The sequence below is a fragment of the Macrobrachium nipponense genome, chromosome 18 (assembly GCF_015104395.2).
Source record: "Macrobrachium nipponense isolate FS-2020 chromosome 18, ASM1510439v2, whole genome shotgun sequence".
In the NCBI taxonomy this organism is placed as follows: domain Eukaryota; kingdom Metazoa; phylum Arthropoda; class Malacostraca; order Decapoda; family Palaemonidae; genus Macrobrachium; species Macrobrachium nipponense.
The window spans coordinates 69,946,567-69,970,532 of NC_087211.1; the positions used below are offsets into that span (position 1 = coordinate 69,946,567).

The following is a 23,966-nucleotide window of genomic DNA, read 5'->3' on the forward strand; positions in this document are numbered from 1 at the left end:
GTCTCCTACCTTAAACAACCAAAAACTACCTCCACACCATTACATATGCCTAACTGCCTATTACTCACATTCTCTCTCTCTCTTCTCTCCCCCTTGTTTTTGATTCCTCTAACTATACCTTTTGACTATGATATTTTCCATCAGTAACAACCAAACCCTCTTAACAGTAAGTCTGGCATAACGCTGTCTTTGTTTATTTTTTCAATTTTTATTTTATTTTTCCTTGATTTGGATCTGCTATTTTTACTAAAGTTATCAGTGTTTTAATTTACATTTAGCTTAAAGTCACTTTGTAGTTTTTATTTTTCTTTTAGCTTAATGACAAACTATATTTCTTTTAATTATTAGTTTATTTATAACTCTGAAGATGGGAAAGGATTCTGAAACGTAGGTGTAAATAAAAAGAAGAAAATGATCTCCAGTCTTCTCGCTGTCCTCTTCATTATTAAAACTAGAGCCAACCAGGAGCGAAAATCTTATAAGTTATATATATATATATATCTATATATATCATATATATATATATATTATATATATCTATAGTATATATATATATATATATATATATAAATATAAATATATATATCTATAGATATATATATAATATATACATACATATATACATATACATACATACATACATGCATACATGCATATTGAACATAAGACAATTCCCCCTAATGGCATTACTGAGCTGAAATATAAAACAGGTGGTCGAGGTCATTCAATCTCCAACCGAAACTATTTGAAAGCTAAGGAAACCTATTGATCTCTTTACATTTTATTTCAATAACGTTGTGAAAATTAATTTAAGATTCCTGGTAACGATATTACCCTGATGTATATTGCATACTGAGTTAAGTGTAAAAGCTACCTTTTTTTTTTTATGTAGGAGAAACTGGTAGGCATCTAAAATAAAATGTCACAGAATAACTGAAAAGGCTGCATATTTTGATTAACAAAAATAATCATTAATATATAAAGACATCAACTCTATCAGACCAGTAGGGACGCCTGAAGGCGATAAGTCGCCAAAGCTTTCAAGTTAAACCATCAAAGGGTTAACGAGGTATCTCTGAGCTCTCTGCTTCATAATGTTATCGTTAATTGCATTCAAATAGTCCTAATAAATCTTATATGGGATGAAATTGAAAGATGTAAGGCTTTATCTGCCGAAAGAATTTTTCTTTATCTTCGATACTTTTGGAGATATTAGCATTTGAATGGCGTTAGGACTGGGCCATTGCCGGGCCGTGCAGGGCCATGCCACGCCATGCTGGGCCGGGCCGGGCCGGGCCGTCAGAAATGAGCCCGTTTCCAGTAAGACTGATGATTTGAAAATAAATCTTATGTGGAATTAAATTGAAATTTATAAGGTTTATCTGCCGAACGAATTTTTCTGATATCTTCAATACTTTTGGCGATATTTGCATTTGAATAGCGTCAGGACTAAGGCAATAATTAAAACATTATTTAAATGTGAATTTATGATATTAAAATTAGAATTAAAAATGAATCTTATATTGGATGAAATATAAAGATGTAAGGTTTTATCTGCCGAAAGAATTTTCCTTTATCTTTCAATACTTTTTGGAGGATATGAATAGCCGTGGGGCAGGGGTCGCATATTTCCCAAGTCTGGAAGAGTTTAGGGATGGGGAAAATTAGGACAAATCAAAGCGCGTGGAGCTAGCTGACCAAGACGTCAACAAGCCACGCCTTTAAGCTACACTCGGTCCCATAACCATTATTGCCAATCACAATGCCGAGGAAAAACTTCCCCCTATTTCACAATTTACGGCTTGTATGACCTATACATTTAGTCAGGAGATATAAAAATATACCGCAACACTAATTCAGTAAACAATATGTTCTTCAAATGAGATACACTATGAAATATATTGAGCGTTATTGGCTTCTCCCTCTTGGTAATATGCTCAGTGCCTGTTAATTCCTGCTCGCAAAGTCGATATTTACTGCGTAAATAATATTTTCATTGCGAGTTATAAAAACTAAATTATATGCTTGAAATTGTGTGTTTCATGCCAAAGAGAAAGAGTTGCGACAACAAATGGTATGAATAAAAAATACATCAGATGATAAACTTGATGGTATGGTAAAAATGATGGGTATATGACCTGTAATTAGCACTACAGACAGGAGGGCCAAGAATTTCGCGAGACTTCGACTCTCATCAAGAATCTTGGACTTGAAGGTGACGAATTTAAAAGTATGGAGCATGGAACGTTTTTCAGGACGTTTACTGCCTGTTGTTTCAGGCTATAAAAAGGTATTATGTACAGAACTAAATTAATAATTGCCTTATGCTTAAAAGAAATGTGGAGGATACAGTTTTGATGACAAATTTATGCACCCCATAAAGAGATAGTGACGTCAGTTACACCATCATTCGCTGCAATGTAGGCATTACTTAAGGTCTTTGCAGCGTGCGTGCAATTTCCGTCTCAGCGCTGAATGGCCTTAGTTGCCCCCAGTGCTTGGCATAATGCCAAAAATCTGTGTAAAAAAATAAAAATAAAAATTATGCACTTAATTTAAGGCAGACATTTAGCCATTGAGATGTGAGCTTGGATGAAGAAATGGTAGTATAACTCATATCCCTGGCTTTAATTAATACATTGTTGAATATTGCATAAGATTTTCTGTTGAAAGAATTGAAAAAAAAGTGTCATTCATATTTACTTTAAAGCAAATCGCAGTTCTCATAAAATTTATGCATCAATTCGCTCTAGTTCAGGTTAGTAAAAAAGTCACTGTAACTCCGTAAAATAGGTTGTATACTGTACTCCTCCATATGCTAAAAGTATTACTACTGATGAAATACTCATATTGATTCTTTGCACAACTGAATGACAAGTACGAAAGGTTTGCTAAAAATATTGAATTAAATTAAATAATCAGTGTTTTCTTTGTCAACAATTAATTTTGAAGCAAAAATAAATCACGTAATGGCTTGCTAAAAAATATTCAATGCTGAATTATATTATCACTTTTTATTTGTCTGTACGTAATGTATGAAAAGTAAAAAAAAAATGAAAAGCAAAAAATTTCAATAAAACTTTTTATATATTTGTACACAATGAATGACAAGCCCAATCAGGTAAGGACATCAGGAAGGTTTTATGAAAACGGAATCCACCTCAAAAAGGCAATTTTTGTACTACAGCTTATCAAGTGCACCTTGAAAAACAACCATAATCAGATTAGCTACTGACAGGATGAGTTTGTCACATAACTATATTTGGTTACATTAGGACTAAACTTAGATCGCCAAAAACAACAAAACCGTAGGTTTCCTTAGGTTGGTTTCCTTAAGGGCACATTAGCTCTTGAAATAATTTAATGAATGAAGCTGATACTGTGTCCCTATAAATAGTAGGGACCTATATCAGTCTGCTTCCTGTTCATTGGACCCTACTAATGCGCAGTATTATTGCTTTTATACAATCGCCCAGTAATGTGCATTACTACGAAAATAGCCAATGCCCAGTAATGTGCATTACTACGAAATAGCATATGTACATAGAAATCTGGTATTGTAAGCCTATCCCTCTCTCTATCTTCCCCTACAAACAGGTCAGATACCATCATTTTTACCATCTTGTATATTGTTTGATTCATCCCTGAGTTATCGCAACTCTTTATAAAATGGCTTTAAACATGCATTTTCATGTATATAATTTAGAAATTCGCGATGTGAAAATATTATTTACAAGAGGGAGAAGTCAATAACGCATAATATGTTTCACGGTGTATCTCATTTGAAGAATATGTTGTTGTTAAATTAGTGTTGCATTATGTTTAGATACATCTGATCACAATGTGAGCTATATGTCATACACGCCGTAAACTGAAATTGAGAAGAAAGTATTTCTTCGACCTCGTGACTGGCGGCAGTAATGGATATAAGACTGAGGAGGGAGCTAAAAGGCGTGCTTGTGACGTCATGGATCAACTCCAAGCGCTTTGATTGGTCCTAATTTTCCCCATCCTAAAACTCTTCCAGACTTGGGAAATATGCGGCCGGGCCGTCAGAAATGAGCCCGTTTCCAGTGAGACTTCACCTCGCTCGTAATAAACACGAAGAGGTGTTGACCAATTATATAACCACAATCGGTAATAAACTAGAGACAACTGTGATATTTAAACATGCCAGTGGAGTGACTAGTGTGTTACCAATTTTTCCCTGCCTTCTCTATAACCTCAGTAATCACTCATATTTCCGCATATTTATCTTTAATGGGTAGTTTCTTTTTACCAATAGAGCAAATTAATGGGGCCTAATAAAACATTTTCTGTTCATGCATTCACTTTGAAAAGGAAACTAGAGATTATAAACTGCCCTGTTATCCTAAATTATTATCAATATTATATCCAAATTCTTGCAGCTTAAAAAATTATTATTATATCAAAGAATTATTGGCATTTGCATATTCCACTTTTATATTATTTGAATTATATTTTGACATACACTTTCTTTTTTTTTTTTTGCCAGAATTTTTTCCCTTCTCTCCCTTGAAGTTAGGATGTGCTTTCAGATTCCATTAAACGAAGATGAATGAATCATATTAAGGAAATTCCGCTTCAAAATAATGCCATTGAGTATCAGATCAGTTTTAATCATCAGTATCTAGCGACATTTGAAATGTGGTTCCTGTTTCCATCAATCTTTCAGCATTTTGTTTTGGTATTTTCTTTCGTGTTATCTATATATTTTTGTCTTTCTTGTTCTGACGTAAACATTTCTAAAGATAGAAAAGTTGAAAATTTGAAATTGAAATTTGGAAAGACCAAATTCATAAGCTTTCAATTTTCAAACATGTCCTCATATAACTTCAGACAGCTATTTTACGTAGAAGAGGTTTAAAAGTAAACAATAAATAAGACTAAAAATATATTTTCTTTCAAAAATGCATTTTCACATAGATTAAGAAGCCTGGGAGGTCAGGGTATTCCCATCAATCATATATTAACCATCTGGACTCCTTTTTTTTTTTTTTAATATACCGAAGCAGGGGTTGCCGTATCCTTAACACGTTCCAGAAAGAGGCATTTCACTTGAAACACCAACTTTCTGATACTGGATAAGTATGAGAAAATACCTTTTACTTTCCAATGATGTTTTTGTGCCCATGGGCCAGTCCACCCAATCCTTTGTGGGCATTTCCAATATGGTTTCCATGACTGTACCCAGTGGAGTGACTGTATCCATGGGCATAATTGCCGGCATCTAAGAGACCACCATGGCCCCCATATCCTCCACCGAATCCAGCATTAAGGCCCAAAGAACCATGACCTCGTCCACCGTGCCCTAGGCCTCCATAGCCAAGCCCTCCAAGTCAAGGCCTCCATGGCCAAGCCTCCAAGTCCAAGGCCTCCATGGCCAAGTCACACCAAGACAAGTCCTCCATAACCTAGTCCTCCAAGTCCGCCAAGTCCACCAAGTCCTTCATAGGTCTAAACCTGGTTCAGGATCAGCACTTCGTTTGCCGAGCGTGTGTTTATTAAGATGGCCATGTGAGAGCCCACCCAGACCGCATATTGGTTTCCAATGTGGTTTCCATGGTTGTATCCAGTGGAGTGGCTGTATCCATTGGCATAGTTCCCAGCACTCAAGAGGCCACCTAGCCTCCATATCCACCTCCGTATCCACCATTAAGGCCTAAGCCGTAGCCAAGACCACCATGCCCGAGCCCTCCATAGCCCAGACCTCCATAACCCAAGCCTCCAACTCCAAGGCCACCATAACCCAGTCCTCCTAGGCCAAGGCCTCCAAGTCCCCCATAGCCAATTCCAGGGTCAGCTGAACGTTTCTGCTCTGCAGCCACCAAGGCTACCAACAGGATTCCAATCTGAAAAGAAACAAAATTTTCCTTCCTTGGATCATAAATAAAGTACTAATGAAAAATATTTATTCGTCATATATATATATATATATATATATATATATATATATATATATATATATATATATATATATTATATATGTTTGTGTGTGTGTGTTTGTATGTATATACATATAGTATATGTATATATATATATATCTATATATATATAATATATATATATATATATATATATATATGTATATATATATATATATATATATAATATTTATTTATATATATATATATATATATATATATATATATATATATATATATATCTGTGTGGGTGTGTTGTGTGATATATATAATATATATATATATATATATATATATATCTATATATATATATATATATATATAGATAATAGATATATATATATATATATATATATATATATATATATGTCTATATATATCTATATATATCTGTGTGGGTGTGTGTGTAGATATATATATATATATATATATATATACGATATATATAAATAATATACATATATATATATATATATATATCATATATATATATATATATATATATATACTATATATATATGTATGTATATATATATATACATCATATATATATATAGTAATATATATATATATATATATATATATCTATATTATATATATATATATACTCACACAATCTTTGTAAAATACGCAAAGTTTAAGCAAAAATCTGTTCAGGAGCAACCTGAAGTTTGAAGAATGGGATTGAACTTAATATTATTATTATTTCACATTTAAAATATCGCTACATCTATCACGTTATCCCTGGAAAGTATTCAAAACAGCTAATAAGTGGCTCTAACTTTAACATTCTTTAATGAAAAGCGGCTGCTACAGTCACTCTCATGGTAGGATATTATTTGTTATTCTTCAAAGTTCTGCTATCAACAGATTTGTGTCTGTTCATTAAACAATAATATGAATAGGATATAGCGAGAAACCGAATTTGAAATGACAGCGCATTTTTGGTGTACCTTGGTATGATTCTTCAGGTGTGGAATACATAAGAAAATCATAGTTCAAATGGTTAACTCTAAAAGATTCAGAAAATGAACGTTATAGAATTTCCACACATGTCCAAGCTCTTACTTCTTAATATTACCTTCTAGCATTCCTCTAAGAGCTAAATATTATCAACACAACTAAAACCTCCTATGCTCATTGTAGACTACCGTAACATTTTACACCAAACAAACTTCAAAGTCAGTGTTCTCTCAGGTGACACCTCCTTACCTTACCAAGACTTCATGGTCCCACGTGTTACTGATCTCAGCTGGATGAGGGATGTTGGGTTATGAGTACTTTGGCTGATGATCGCCTCTTATATACAATCGGGAAATGGTAAAAAAAAAAAAAAAAAAATTAAAACTATATATTTTTTTTTCTGAAAGACCCTAACCACACCCCACAGTCCTCTGGAAGGTAACAATGACAACTGAATTCTTTTACCGCTAATTACCTTGATTTCTGTCGAACGTGTCTCTATTTTTTCAGAAAATTCTTAATTGTTTTCGCCAGCGCAGGATTAAATCAGGTGATCACAATTTATGTGGCATTCAGGGTAATGAAAACTGAAATTTATGAGTATCTTATGCAGTAAAATCTCCCCGGGGAAATTCTGAGGTCAAATTAATAAGAGAGAAATATTAATAGGTAGAAACTGTCTTAGAGGCATCAAACTTTACAGAGGCACTCACCTGAATATTGAGAGGGGAAGAACAGTGTTAGGTAGACAAGGGGAGGAGGTAGGTTTAGTTCAAGTGTTCGTTATAAAAAGTTATATAAGAGGTTTTGATGATAAAATAGAAATCTATACACGAATTATGGCAAATTATGGAAGCCACAGTGATAATATGTGAGGGAACTGTTGAGAATACTCTTCTTTATGGTAAGTGAAGCATGGTTGCTGAGTTCAAATGAAGAAAAAATTACGAAATGAACGTTTTCTTCATAAAAAATTGCCAAGGTTACAAAAGTTTGATGATTACACAGAGGTGGTAAAAAAGTTAAACGTTTGTGGAAGGATGCATCGGAGTATTTTGAGATTGTTCACCCTTAAGGAAAGAAAAATACTATTAGATACGAAAGAAGTGTTATAATGTCAGCGATGAATGAAGAGGAAAAGGAGACGGGAACATAACGAAATTTGTTGAGACTCAGGTGATGGTGCAGAGTGCGTATGGGGTTTGACTTAGCGCTGATAGGCCTTCTGTGTAGGTATACGTAAGTGCTAATGTTGTGGAAGTTCCTTGCAAATAGGGTTCAAAGATTATGTCGCTGGAAAATAACCTGGTAGTGATCATTGTCCTGCAATTTATTTTTTTCTGAACCATGGTTGTATGCGGTTACATATCTCACTGTATTCTTTCGTCAATTGATTGGTTAGAAAAATATAGAATTGACGTTCTTATCTACAGCAAGTCTTTTAGCATGAGGTTGCTGGTCCTATACCCTTTCTTAACTTAGGTGTAACCTTTCAAGTTTATTAATACCATATACTACTGTAAGTATGCGTGCTAAAGTTGTGGAGGTTCTTTGTAAATAGGGTTCATATATGATTCTGTAGATAGAAAATAACCTGGCAGTGACCGCTGCCCTGTATTTTTTTATTTATTTTTGTTTTTTTTATTATTCTCAACCATGCCTGAATGCGGTTAAATATTTCCACTGTTAATCTTTCGTCTATCGATAGTTAGGAAAAGATAGAATTAACGCTCTAATTTACAACAAGTCTTTTGGCATGAGGTTGCTGGTCCTATAGCCTTCTTTAACTTGGGTGTTTACCTTTCATAGGTTATTAATTACCAGAAACTGAATTTACTGCTCCGTAAGTGTGTTGTGTAATCAGCGAATATTACGTAGGATGCTTGTATCTTCAATTATCCTTAGTTACACCAACTTATAAGTGTCTTGCTTCACATAGATTCCTGCTCCCTTTCTTCATCAGTGCTATCAACATCTCCAGTGTAATATAATATAAGTTCAAATACATCTTACATACCCTTACTAGAGAGAGAGAGAGAGAAGCATTGGGGACCGGTGAACCTGTCAAAATATGTCAAATATCTGACCATAAGGTATTTGACATATTTGGCATGTTCATTTTCTCCAGTTCGAACTCTAGATCCTTGTGCGTCATCTCCTTTATTCTCTAGCACTCTTTATCTTAGTGTCCAACCACTCTAACTTCCGCTTTTCACTGTCTCCAAGCGCTGAATGGGCCGGAAGTGCCCTATGGTTGGCTCCACAGTCTTAATATCATGAAGCCTAATTATTGCTCACTTCCTCATATGGGTAATGAAGTTATCATAAAGGGGAAGGTCTTTTCCCCTTACCCCTTCCCCAAATAAGAATGGGATCGATTTCAGGATTCTCACAAGAATATCAATATATATATATATATATATATATATATATATATATATATATATACTATATATATATATATATACATACATACATACATGCATAAAAGAAAAAGAGATGTTGACACGATTATGAATTGTCCATAACTGTTTTTTTCCACTATATTTGCATTTTAAAGGTCATTAATCCTGCATTATTATTAATTATTATTATTATACATTTATTTTTATTTTTTATTTTTATTTTTTTTTTTTTTGCTCTATCACAGTCCTCCAATTCGACTGGGTGGTTTTTATAGTGTGGGGTTCCGGGTTGCATCCTGCCTCCTTAGGAGTCCATCACTTTTCTTACTATGGTGCGCCGTTTCGTGGATCACACTCTTCTGCATGAGTCCTGGAGCTACTTCAGCCTCTAGTTTTTCTAGATTCCTTTTAAGGGATCTTGGGATCGTGCCTAGTGTTCCTATGATTATGGGTACAATTTCCACTGGACATATCCCATATCCTTCTTATTTCTATTTCAGGTCTTGATATTTATCCATTTTTTCCCTCTCTTTCTCGTCAACTCTGGTGTCCCATGGTATTGCGATGTCAATAGCGATACTTTCTTCTTGACTTTGTCAATCAACGTCACGTCTGGTCTATTTGCACGTATCACCCTATCTGTTCTGATACCATAGTTCCCAGAGGATCTTTGCCTGATCGTTTTCTATCACTCCCTCAGGTTGGTGCTCGTACCACTTATTACTGCAAGGTAGCTGATGTTTCTTGCACAGACTCCAGTGGAGGGCTTTTACTACTGAATCATGCCTCTTTTTGTACTGGTTCTGTGTAAGTGCCGGCATTCGCTTGCTATGTGGTTTATGGTTTCATTTTTCAGTTGCACTTCCTACATATGGAGAGATATTATTTTCCGTCTATCGTTCTTTTAACATATCTGGTTCTTAGGGCCTGATCTTGGTGCCGCTGTTATCATTCCCTCAGTTTCCTTCTTTAGCTCTCCCCTCTGTAGCCATTACCATGTGTCATCGCTGGCTAGTTCTTTAGTCTGTCTCATGTATTGTCCGTGCATTGGTTTGTTGTGCCAGCCCTCTGTTCGTTTTGTCATTCTCCTGTCAGTATATTTCTGAGTCTTAGTCTACTTTTATTAGTCCTTCTTCCCATGCACTCTTTACCCACTCGTCTTCTCTGTTTTTTTTTTTTTTTTTTTTTTTTGTTTTTTTTTTTTTTTTTTTTTTTTTTTTTTTTGCTGTATCACAGTCCTCCAATTCGACTGGGTGGTATTTATAGTGTGGGGTTCCGGGTTGCATCCTGCCTGCTTAGGAGTCCATCACTTTTCTTACTATGTGCGCCGTTTCTAGGATCACACTCTTCTGCATGAGTCCTGGAGCTACTTCAGCCTCTAGTTTTTCTAGATTCCTTTTCAGGGATCTTGGGATCGTGCCTATTGTTTCCTATGATTATGGGTACAATTTCCACTGGCATATCCCATATCCTTCTTATTTTCTATTTCAGGTCTTGATATTTATCCATTTTTCCCTCTCTTTCTCGTAACTCTGGTGTCCATGGTATTGCGATATCAATGAGCGATACTTTCTCCTTGACTTTGTCAATCAACGTCAGTCTGGTCTATTTGCAACGTATCACCCTACTCTTTTCTGATACCACAGTCCCAGAGGATCTTTGCTGATCGTTTTCTATCACTCCCTCAGGTTGGTGCTCGTACCACTTATTACTGCCAAGGTAGCTGATGTTTCTTGCACAGACTCCAGTGAGGGCTTTTACTACTGAATCATGCCTCTTTTTGTACTGGTTCTGTGTAAGTTGCCGGGCATTCGCTTGCTATGTGGTTTACGGTTTCATTTTTTGTATTGCACTTCCTACATATGGGAGAGATATTATTTCCGTCTATCGTTCTTTGAACATATCTGGTTCTTAGGGCCTGATCTTGTGCCGCTGTTATCATATCCTTCAGTTTCCTTCTTTAGCTCTCCCCTCTGTAGCCATTACCATGTGTCATCGCTGGCTAGTTCTTTAGTCAGTCTCATGTATTGTCCGTGCATTGGTTTGTTGTGCCAGCACACTGTTCTGTTTGTCATTCTCCTGTCTGTATATTTCTGAGTCTTAGTCTACTTTTATTAGTCCTTCTTCCCATGCACTCTTTACCCACTCGTCTTCACTGGTTTTCAGATATTGCCCCAGGGCTCTGTTCTCGATGTTGACGCAGTCCTCTATCTTAGTAGTCCTCTCCGTCCTTCCTTTCGTGTTATGTATAGTCTGTCCGTATTTGCTCTGGGTGTAGTGCTTTGTATATTGTCATATGTGTCCTGGTTTTCTGATCTATGCTGCGGAGTTCTGCCTTCGTCCATTCCACAATTCCTGCGTTGTATCTGATTACTGGCACTGCCCATGTGTTAATGGGTTTTATCATATTCCTTTCCGGCGTTGAGTTTTTGACTTGAGTATCGCCTTGATCTCTGCAATATATTCTTTCCTGATCGTGTCCTTCATCTCTTGGTGTTTTATATCCCTCCTTCCATTATTCCCAGGTAATTGTATCCAGTCTCATCTATGTGTTTTATGTTGCTCCATCTGGTAGCTTTAGCCCTTCAGTTCTCGTTACTTTGCCTTTTTTGTATGTTGACTAAGGCGCCATTTTACTATTCCAAACTCCATCCTGATGTCCCCAGATACAATCCTTTACAGTCTGGATTAGGGTATCTATTTCCTTAATGCTCTTACCATACAGCTTGATGTCGTCCACGAACATCAGATGGTTGATTCTGTTGCCTTTTTCTTTTCTTGAGTTGGTACCCAGCATCCATCTTCTGTAGTACTTTTGTCATGGGAATCATGGCTACTACGAAGAGTAGTGTGGGGACAGTGGAGTCGCCCTGGAAGATCCCTCTCTGATATTAACCTCTGGCTAGTCTTATTCCAGAACTTGTAAGTATTGTATTTCCAGTTGAGCATTGTTATTTTTGAGGAAGCTGAGGGTGTTTTTCCTCCTGCCCATATATTTCAGGCATTCTATTAGCCATGTGTGGTATAATCAGTCAAAGGCTTTCTTATAGTCTATCCATGCCATGCTTAGGTTTGGTTTTCCTTCTCCTACTGTTCTTCATTGCCACTTTTGTCTTATCAGGAGCTGGAGCTCTTTGTGCCCCTACACTTCCTTCTGCAGCCTTTCTGTTGGTGGGGGATGGTGTTTGTCTCTTCTAGGTAGTTGTATAGCCTTTCACTGATGATACCTGTTAGTAACTTCCACATTATTGGTAGGCAGGTGATAGGCCTGTAGTTACTGGCTATATTTCCCTTTCTCTTGTCTTTTGTACTGAGGATGTTCTTCCTGTGGTCATCCATTTGGGTGCATGGGTGATTGAGATACAATGCTGGAGTTGTTCTACTATTCGTGGGTGTAGGCCTTGAAGTTTTTGAGCCAGTATCCATGGACTTCATCGGGACCTGCGGCTTTCAGTTTGGCATTTCTTTAGTTGGTGTGACTCTGTATGTCGGGATCTCGTGAATCTTTGTTTTATTCTCCCTGTTTCTTCTTCCTTGACTTCCTGGAGCCAGTTGCATGTTTGTTTTGTGATACCGGATTGCTCCATATGTTTTCCCAGTCTCTTACTTGGTTTTCGGCTTCAGTAATTCTGGTGGTTGTCTTCCCCTCTTAGTTGGCTGTATAGTCTTTTCTGGTTGGTTCCGAATATTTATTCTGTTGGTATCCCTTATTCCTGCTCATGTACCGTTGGATCTTATGTGCTTTGGCCTTAAGCCTCTGTTTTACATCTTCTATTGTGTTGTTTAGTCCCCTCTCTTGTACTTTGTATTTCTCGTTCCAGCTCCTCCCTTCTTTTCTTGCTTCTTATCCTTTTTTCGGCCATCTCTTTCAGTTGACTCAAGTCAGATCTCATCACCATAATTTGCTTTTCCAGGCGCCTTTTCCAAGGAGGTTGCTGTTTTGGTTTCTGTTGGGTTGGTTGTGCTGGTGGTGTTGGTGTTTCGGATCCCCATCAGTCTGCTACTAATCTTGCTCCTGCATATGCCAAGTTATTTGTTTCTGTGATATGGTGGTGTGTCTTATGCCCATTATTAATTGACCTCACTTGTTTTCTCCCTTAATTTCTTGGTGTTGTAGGCTTTCATGGAGGGGATCTTTGTTCTCTCTGTATCTGGCTCCATCCATTGTCTAATCTTTTTCTACCCATTCCGTACTCTCTGTTACTTCGTCAGTGTTTCTTCGTGTGTCGTTGTTTGATACCTTATCATCCTGCCGTCTTCTGTGGCATCGTCTTCTCAGTTCGTCTTCGTGTAATTCGTTGTCGTGTGCCACATTTTCCCTTCCCAGTTTTTGCTCTTCTGTTGGGGAGACCCAGTCTTTTTCTTTATGTTCCTTACTTGGTTTTGCCAGCCTCTGCTCTGTTTGGGGGGTGTTATTCCTCTCATTCCAGATGTTGACCAACCTTCTTCTATATCCTCTCTCCGTCGGGTTGCTTTTGATGTAGCATCTCCATATTTCCTTATTTTCTTCTCTTCTCTATTTCTTCCTTTAGTTTGCTTATTATTATTATTATTATTATTATTATTATTATTATTATTATTATTATTATTATTATTATTGTTATTATTATTATTATTATTATTATTATTATTATTATTATTATTATTATTATTATTTTTATTATTATTATTATTATTACTCTGATTCTGCAATTCAAGAAGAAATTAGTATTTATACAAAGTCATATCGTAATTTTGTATATTCAATGACTAGAAGTATATTTTGACATAAAACAAAAGGAAAAGGCCAATCATGTAAATGTTGATTCCATCTTACGTGTCTATCTTTACCAAGCTTTTTTCTCCTCTGCGCTTGAAGTTTGGATGTGCCTTCAATTTTTATTAGTGAAGGTGTAATGAACTATATTTTTTATATTCCATTTCTAAATATTTCCTTTCAGTGTTAAATCTCAGGATTTAATCAACATCATATAACATACTTCATATATGATTCTTCTTTCTATCTATCTTTATACATTTTTATTTATCTTTCTTTCATTTTCCCATCTGTTTCTGTTATTCTAGGTTGTAGGCATCCTTTATTTAAAGGTTTACGTCACATGGATCATTGTCAAATGAAGTTGGTAATAATTAAAAAAATATTTGTATTTTAAAGATTTACATACTATACAACCAAAAGTTGCAAATCCTGGAATTGAAGGTAATGCAGGAAAGACCAAATTCCTAGGCTATCACGCGGGCAATATATTCCCATATAACAACTTTAGACAGCTAATCTATATAGAAGAGGTTTTGAAGTAAACAATGAATATGCCTAAAATATATATTCTTTCAGAAAGCATTTTTACATAGATCAAGAAACCTGAGAGATTAGGTTTTCATATCAAGCATACATTAACTGTCTGGACTCGTTATTCCTTGATACCGAAGTAGAGATTGCCGTATCCTTAACACGTTCCAGAAAGAAGCATTTCACTGGAAACACCAACGTTCTGGTTCTTGTTAAGCCTAAGAAATATCATTTTATTTCCCTATGATTTTTTTGTGCCCATGGGCCACTCCACCCAATCCTTTGTGGGCATTTCCAATATGGTTTCCATGGCTGTACCCAGTGGAGTGACTGTATCCATGGGCATAGTTACCGGCATCCAAGAGACCACCATGGCCACCAAATCCTCCACCGAATCCAGCATTAAACCCGCCTAAGCCATGACCTAGTCCCACCATGCCCTAGGCCCCTCCATAGCCAAGCCCTCCAAGTCCAGGCCTCCATTGCCATTCTCCAAGTCCAAAGGCCTCCATGGCCAAGTCACCAAGACCAAGACCTACCATAGCCGAGCCCTCCAAGACCAAGGCCTCCATGGCCAAGTCCTCCAAGTCCACCGAGTCCTCCATAAGCTAAACCTGGTCAGGATCAGCACTTCGTTTGCCGAGCAAGTGCTTGTTAAGATGGCATGTGACAGTCCTCCCAATCCTCCGTATCCAGTTAGAATGTTGTTTCCATGGTTGTATCCAGTGGAGTGGCTGTATCCATTGGCGTAGTTGCCTGCACTTAAGAGGCCACCATAGCCTCCGTATCCACCTCCGTATCCAGCATTCAGGCCTAAGCCATAGCCAAGACCACCAAGTCCAAGCCCTCCATGACCCAGTCCTCCTAGGCCAAGGCCTCCAAGTCCCCCATAGCCAATTCCAGGGTCAGCTGAACGTTTCTGCTCTGCAGCCACTAAGGCTACCAACAGCACTCCAATCTGAAGAAGGAAATTTTATTTACGACATAAAAATAAAAATAATTATATATGATGACAATATGTGTAGGTGTTTTGTGCAATACATGGAAAAATAAGACTGGGTTTTACAAAGCAAATAAGTATTTTATTAGAAAGCGTTAATGAAACCACTGCAATCAAAATGTGAAGTATATAAAATACTGTATATTCCGGCTACAGAAGCTAGTTTACTAAATAGAGATATGATTCTAATGACACTTATAAAGCAAGTTACTGCCATCATAGGTTAAAATGATACAACACAAAAATCATTGGTAGTGAAGATTAATAACCATGATGAAAATAAGCTGTATCATTACCATTACTCAGTAACATTAAACATTAAGTTCTTTATCGTATGAACTGGTGTAAGGAGACTAAATCACAATTTGTTAGATTGGCAATCGGCTCCTCCGAAGGATATTTTCTTCAATGTAAGGAGAAAACTGAAACAAAATAATGTTGAAGAAGCTGGACAGCAAAGCAGGAAGAGGGCAGAGGATGAGAAAGAAAGTCCAAAAGAGAACAGTAATATGTTTGTAGGAGCTTGAAATGATACGTTGCAAAGAGCTTTTTTGAAGTTTTACAGTGTGCCAAGTAAGGTTCTCTGCATGCGGTCTGTATCTGCAGTTTTAGACAGCTGACAAATGGAAGACTAAATCAGATAGCCAGAACAGAAACTTAAATATTGATCATCTTTAAAACTTGGAGAGTTGGAACTTACCAAGGCTCTCATGGTGGTCTCTGCAGGACGAGGGATGGTGAGGTTATGACGAGCGGAGAGGAAAATTGGCCTTATATACGCAGTCACAGCATTTATATAAAATAAAATAATAATAACCTTTCTCCGCTAACCCTCAGCCCCACCCAAATCCTGAAGTTGGAAGGGTAAGGTCCCTGCGGTCACATTTATCCTGAATTCTTCCACGCTCCTAATGTCCTTCGGATTCGATTGTGCTTAATAAGATTTTTTTTTTTTAGAACATGCTGGAATATTTCCCCCAACGCTCTGGACAGTATCTCGAAGCATTAAACTCATTAAAGCTTTCACTGAAGAATAATCTAGTGTTTTCAGTTTCCTGGGTATTCCCTCCCTGCCCTGGTGTTAGGCAGAAGCAATATCATAAAATAATCATAAATGTGGTTCTTGAAAAAAGTGGTATTCTTTAGGCTATTGCATAAACATTTATGCCTTTTTTCATTTATAAACTCAGAGGTTATATTACAAACTCACTTCACTAAAAACAAATTTTCGCTCGACAGGAAGCGGTTTCATTTAACGTGGATTGATACAAGATAACCAATACAATGATCATTGCCGCATTCATACTTCAAACGATTAATCGTGGATGAAACATGATGCCGAAAAACTTCCATAATGTTTATCCAGTAATGCTTCGAGCACTCATACACGCGCACAATTTCACATACATATACGCCACTGAGCATTTCAGGTTCTGCATTCCAAGCATTCTCGTGAATCATTCATATCAAAACTCTTTCTTTTTAATACCTCTTCCTATCCAGCTCCTCTTCCCTCCAAACACCTCTCAATTTCATTTGCTTGTCACCACATTATCATCCTTCATTTTTTCCATATGCCCGAATTACCTCAAAACTCTTCCCATATATTTTAACTGTTTTTACCACTTCTTTCGTGGATCTACACGTGTTCCATACTCAGTTTTTAAAAGCAGTATATTATACAAACAATAAATTTTCATCACTTTGAACCTTTCAGTTTTTATTTGAGATCAACATCTACATGAGATCCAATATTATTTCTACAAATTTAAGTGCCCGGGATGTCACGGTATTTATGTTGGTTCTTGCCGAAGGTTGTTGCAGATGAGATATTGCAGTCACCTGGGATATAGTTTCAGAACGGGACAGAGAATTAGCAAACCTGAATTCTCAATATTAGGAACCATGCGTCCATATGCAGGATTCAAGTTGATAAGAAACATTTTTCTATTATTGGTGGTACAAGCCACAGTAACTACCTCACCACCCTTGAGTCTTTTATACATTAAACGGCTGGTTCCGTCTTTAAACTCAACGTATCTGCTGCTCCCTCTATATCTAGCATAACTGAAGTCTTGGGTGGGTCCTGCAGTTCTTGGTCATTCGTTCTTCCTTCTCCCACTCTAACAGGTTGTTAGGCACTGGGTCTCTCTTTTACTTTTGACACATTCTTGTGATGGTTTTTTAAAGTAAAGTTAATTCTTAAGTTTTTTTTCAATTTTTTGATATTTTTATTTACTTTTTAATGTTATTTATAATATTTTAATGAGTATGTTTTAATTTTACAGACTGAAGATGCACTGAGTTATGTGCAAAACGTTTTTGTAATAAACCATGGACTTTTTTATGTGTTTTGATGGACCCTGCTGATTGCCGATATATATATACATATATATATATATATATATATATATATATATATATATATATATATATATATATATATATATATATATATATATATATATATATATATAGATATATATATATATATATATACATATCTTTACATATGTATATATCTATATATTTATATATATATATATTTTATTTATATATATATATATATACATATATATATATATATATATATATATATATATATATATATATATATATATACATGCTAATGGACGAAAGGCAATTCCCCCTAGTGACATTTCAGAGCTGAAATATAAACGGTGGTCAAAGTCATTCAATCTCCAACGGAAACTATTTGAAAGCTAAGGAAACCTATTGATCTCTTTACATTTAATTTCAATAACGCTGTTAAAATTAATTCAAGATTTCCTGATGTATATTGTATATTGAGTTAATTGTAAAAGTTACCTTTTGTCCTATGTAGGAGAAACTGTGGGAGTCTAAAATAAAATGTCGCAGAATATTGAAAGGACTCATATGTTCTTGACAGAAAATACTCATTAACATATGAAGATATCAACACTAAAAGAACCAGTAGGACGACCGGAAGGCGCTAACTCGCAAAGCTTCAAGTTTAACCATCAAAGGGTTAACGAGGTATCGCTGAACTCTTTGCTACATAATTGTTATCGTTAATTACATTTCAAGTGGTCCTAAATAAATCTTATAAGGGAGGAATTCAGAAGATATAAGGTTTTATCTGCTGAAAGAAATTTTCTTTTACCTTTGATACTTTTGGAGATATTAGCATTTGAATGGCGTTAAGACAGGGCCATGCCGGGCCGTGACGGGCCGTGCCAGGTCGTGCCGGGGCGTGCCAGGCCGTGCCGGGCCGTGCCGGGCCGTGCCGGGCCGTGCCAGGTCATGCCGGGCCATCAGAAATGAGCCTGTATCGAGTTAGACTGATATTTTAAAAATAAATCTTATAGTGGATGAAATTTAAAGATATAGGTTTTATCTTCCAAACGACTTCTTCTGTTATCTTCAATAGTTTTTGGAGATATTAGCATTTGATGTGAATATGATATTTTAACACTAAAATTAAAAATAAATCTTATAGTGGATGAAATTTAAAGATGTAAGGTTTTATCTGCCAAAAGGATTTTCCTTTTCATCTTCAATACTTAGCCCGTTTTTCAGTGAGATTTCGCTTCGCTCGTGATAAACACGAAGATATGTTGACCAAATTATTTAACCACAATCATTAATAAATTAGACACAACTGTGATTTTTTAAAACATGCCTGTAGAGTGACCACTTGTAATACCATTTTTCCCTGCCTTCTCCATAAGCTCAGGTAATCAGGTAATGGCCTAATAAAACATTTTCTGTTCATTCCATTCACTTTCAAAAGAAACTCGAGATTTTAACTGCCTTGTTTATCCTAAATTATATCATTATTATATCTAAATTCTTCTAGCTTAAAAAATTATTTTTATATCAAAGAATTATTGGCATTTGCATATTCCCACTTTTATGATTACAAATGTATTTTGACATACAATAAAAATGAAAGAAATAACATTCATATCAAAAGTTCTCTCTGTCCTACATTTTTTGTTCTTTTATTGCCAGAATTTTTTCCCCCATCTCCCCTGAAGTTAGGATGTGCTTTTAGATTCCATTAACGAAGATAAATGAATCATATTTAGGAAATTCCGCTTCAAAATGATGCCATTAAGTATCAATCAGTTTCAATCCATCATTATCTAGCGATATTTGAAAAGTGATTCGTATTTCCATCTATCTTTCTGCATTTTGGCCTATTTTTCTTCGCGTTTATCTATATATTTCTGTCTTTCTTGGTCTGACGTAAACATTTCCATAAAGAAAGAAAAGTTGGAGATTTTTTAATTGAAAATTTGGAAAGATCAAATTCTTAAGCTTTCAATTTTCAAAAAACGTCTCATATAACTTCAGAGAGCTATTTTATGTAGAAGAGGTTTAAAAATTATACAATTAATGAGACTAAAAATATATTTTCTTTCAAAATGCATATTTACATAGATCAGGAAACCTGGGAGATCCAGGGTATTCATATGAATCATGCATTAAACCATCTGGACTCATTTTTTTTATTGCGAAGCAAGGTTGCCGTATCCTTAACACTTTCCAGAAAGAGGCATTGCACTTGAAACACCAACTTTCTGATACTTGATAAATATGAGAAATATCCTTTTACTTTCCTATGATGTTTTTGTGCCCATAGGCCACTCCCACCCAATCCTTTGTCGGCATTTCCAATATGGTTTCCATGGCTGTACCCAGTGGAGTGGACTGTATCCATAAGGGGGGGCATAGTTACCGGCATCCAAGAGACCACCATGGCCACCAATCCTCCACCGAATCCAGCATTAAAGCCTAAGCCCATGACCTAGTCCACCGTGCCCTAGGCCTCCATAGCCAAGCCCTCCAAGTCCACCAAGTCCAAGGCCTCCATAGCCGAGCCACCTCCATGACCAAGGCCTCTATGGCGAAGCCCTCCAAGTCCAAGGCCTCCATGGCCAAGCCCTCCAAGTCCAAGGCCTCCATGGTCCAAGCCCTCCAAGTCCAAGGCCCTCCATGGCCAAGTCCTCCAAGTCCGCCGAGTCCTCCATAGCTAAACCTGTTCAGGATCAGCACTTCGTTTGCCGAGCAAGTGCTTGTTAAGGTGGCCATGTGAAAGTCCTCCTGCACCTCCATATTCCTTTAGAAATGTGGTTTCCATGGTTGTATCAGTGGAGTGGCTGTATCCATGGCATAGTTCCCAGCACTCAAGAGGCAACCATAGCCTCCATATCCCCCACCGTATCCACCATTAAGGCCTAAGCCATAGCCAAGACCACCAAGCCCAAGCCTCCATGGCCCAGACCTCCATAACAAGCCTCCAACTCCAAGGCTACCATAACCCAGGCCTCCAAGTCCCCCATAGCCAATTCCAGGTCCGCTGAACGTTTCTGCTCCGCAGCCACACTAAGGCTACCAACAGGCTCCGATCTGAAAGAAAAACCAAAATTTCCTTGGATCATAAATGAAGTACTAAGGAAAATATTTAATTTGTCATATATGTATATGTATATATATATATATATATATATATATATATATATATATATATATGTGTGTGTGTGTGTGCGTGTGTGTGTGTGTGTGGGTGTGTGTATATATATATATATATATATATATAGTATATATATATATATATACATATACATACATACATACATACATATATATATATATATATATATATATATATATATATATATTATATATATATGTGTTGTACATATATATATATATATATATATATATATATATATAGGTATATATATATATATATATATATATATATATATATATATATATATATATGTATATATATATATATATATATATATATACATATATATACATATATATATATATATATATATATATATATATATATATATATATATATATATATATATATAGTCACACAATCTTTGTAAAATACACAAAGTTTAAGCAAAATGTTCAGGAGCAACCTGAAGTTTGAAGACTGGAATTGTTACTTAATACTATCACTATTTCACATTTAAAATATCGCTTTATTTATCACGTTATCCCTGGAAAGTATTCAAAACAGTTAATAATCGGCTCTAACTTTAACGTTCTTTAATGAAAAGCGGTCTGCTACAATCACTCTCATATTAGGATATTATTTGTTATTCTTCAAAGTTCTGCTATCAACAGATTGTGTCTTTGCATTAAACAATAATATGTATAGGATATATCACAGAAACAGAATTTGAAATGACAACATTGGTATGATTCTTCAGGAGTGGAATATATAAGAAAATCGTAGTTCAAATGGTTAACTCTAAAAGATTCAGAAATGAAAGTTAAAGAAATTTCTACACATGTCCGAGCTCTTACTTCTTAATATTTTACCTTCTAGCATTCCTCTAAGAGCTAAATATTATCAACACAACTAAAGCCTCCTATGCTCCTTGTAGACTACCGTAATATTTTACCCAACAAATTTCAAAGTCAGTGTTCTCTCAGGTGACACCTCCTTACTTACCAAGACTTTCATGGTCCCACGTGTTACTGATCTCAGCTGGATAAGGGATAGGTGGTTATGAGTTCTTTGGCTGATGATCGCCTCTTATATACAATCGGGAAATGAAACAAAAAAATAAAAATATATATTTTTTTCTGAAAGACCCTACCACACCCACCATTCTCCGGGATGGTGACAATGACACTGAATTCTTTTACCAGTTAATTACCTTGATTTCTGTCGATCGTTTGTCTCTATTTTTTCAGAAAATTCTTAAATGTTTTTGCCAGCGCAGGATAAATCAGGTGATCACAATTTATGTGGCATTCAGGGTAATGAATCTGAAATTTATGAGTATCTTATGCAGTAAAATCTCCCCGGGGAAATTCTGAGGTCAAATCAGAACAGTTAATGGAAGTGAGGTTACTAACATTTATATCACACACACAAAAAAAGAATTAATAAGAGAGAAATATTAATAGGTAGAAACTGTCTTAGAGGCATCAAACTTTACAGAGGCACTCACCTGAATATTGAGAGGGGAAGAACAGTATTAGGTAGACAAGGAGGAGGTATGTTTAGTTCTAGTGTTCGTTATAAAAACTTATATAAGAGGTTTTGATGATAAAAGAGAAAATCTATAAACACGAATTATGGCAATTCTGGCAAATTATGGAAGCCACAGTGATAATATGTGAGGGAAAGCTGTTGAGAAAACTCTTTCTTTTAAAGGAAGTGAAGCATGGTTGCTGATTCAAATTGAAGAAAAATGATGAAAATGGAAGCCAAGGTTGAAAAATTTGATAATACACAGAGGTGGTAAAAAAGTTAAGCCTTTATGAAGGGATGCATCGTAGTATTTTGATATGATTCACCTCTAAGGAAAGAAAAATTAATATTAGATACGAAAGAAGTGTAAAATGTCAGCGTATGAATGAAAGAGGAAAAGGAGACGGGCCATAACATCCAAATTGTTTGAGACTTAGGTGATGGTGCAGAGCGCGTATGGGGTTTGACTTGGTGCTGATAAGCCTTCTGTGTAGGTATACGTAAGTGCTAATGTTGTGGAAGTTCCTTGCAAATAGTGTTCGAAGATTATGTCGCTGGAAAATAACCTGGTAGTGATCATTGTCCTGCAATTTATTTTTTTCTGAACCATGGTTGTATGCGGTTAAATATTTCCTCCGTTATTTTTTCGTTGATTGTTAGAAAAATATAGAACTGACGTTCTTATCTACAGCAAGTCTTTTAACATGAGGTTGCTGGTCCTATACCCTATCTTAACTTAGGTGTAACCTTTTATAGTTTATTAACTACCATATACTATGTAAATATATTTAAGTGCTAATGTTGTGGAGGTTCTTTGTAAATAGGGTTCATATATGATTCTGTAGATAGAAAATAACCTGGCAGTGACCACTGCCCTGTATTTTTTATTTATTTATTTTTTTATTATTCTGAACCATGCTTGAATGCGGTTAAATATTTCCACTGTTAATCTTTCGTCTATCGATTAGTTAGGAAAAGATAGAATTAACGCTCTAATTTACAACAAGTCTTTTGGCATGAGGTTACTGGTCCTATAGCCTTCTTTAACTTGGGTGTTTACCTTTCATAGGTTATTAACTACCAGATACTGAATTTACTGCTCCGTAAGTGTGTTGTGTCATCAGCGAATATCACGTAGGATGCTTGTATCTTCACTTTATCCCTTAGTTCCACCAACTTATAAGTGTCTTACTTCACATAGATTCCTGCTCCCTTTCTTCATCAGTGCTATCAACATCTCCAGTGTTATATAATATCATTTCAAATACATCTTACATTACCCTTACGAGAGAGAGAGAGAGAGAGAGAGAGAGAGAGAGAGAGAGAAGCATTGGGGACCGGTGAACCCTGTCAAATGTTCAAATAT

At 35.9% G+C, this 23,966-nt stretch overlaps 3 protein-coding genes across 3 annotated transcripts in view; all 3 read right to left on the reverse strand.

Annotated features, from left to right (window-relative positions):
* The window catches only part of LOC135196802 (acanthoscurrin-1-like), a 50,229-nt gene that overhangs the window by 12,890 nt on the left and 13,373 nt on the right, over positions 1–23,966 (reverse strand). The window lies entirely within an intron of this gene.
* On the reverse strand, positions 5,437–22,121 carry LOC135197125 (glycine-rich protein-like). The gene is made up of 2 exons (XM_064224091.1): positions 22,073–22,121; positions 5,437–5,873 (listed from the first exon to the last, which is right to left on the reverse strand). The coding sequence occupies exons 1-2, from the start codon at positions 22,082–22,084 to the stop codon at positions 5,646–5,648; spliced, it is 240 nt and encodes a 79-aa protein (XP_064080161.1). The 5' UTR covers positions 22,085–22,121; the 3' UTR covers positions 5,437–5,645.
* On the reverse strand, positions 15,123–16,344 carry LOC135197335 (keratin-associated protein 19-2-like). The gene is made up of 3 exons (XM_064224476.1): positions 16,304–16,344; positions 15,278–15,561; positions 15,123–15,210 (listed from the first exon to the last, which is right to left on the reverse strand). Exons 1-3 carry the CDS (start codon positions 16,313–16,315, stop codon positions 15,123–15,125), a joined length of 384 nt encoding a protein of 127 aa, XP_064080546.1. The 5' UTR covers positions 16,316–16,344.

Bases quoted from the DNA above. Each gene is read 5' to 3' on its own strand.
- LOC135197335 (XM_064224476.1), bottom strand. The intron at 15,211-15,277 runs ACTGTCACATGC...ACCAGGTTTAGC, and splicing joins GGATACGGAGGATTGGGAGG to TTATGGAGGACTCGGTGGAC.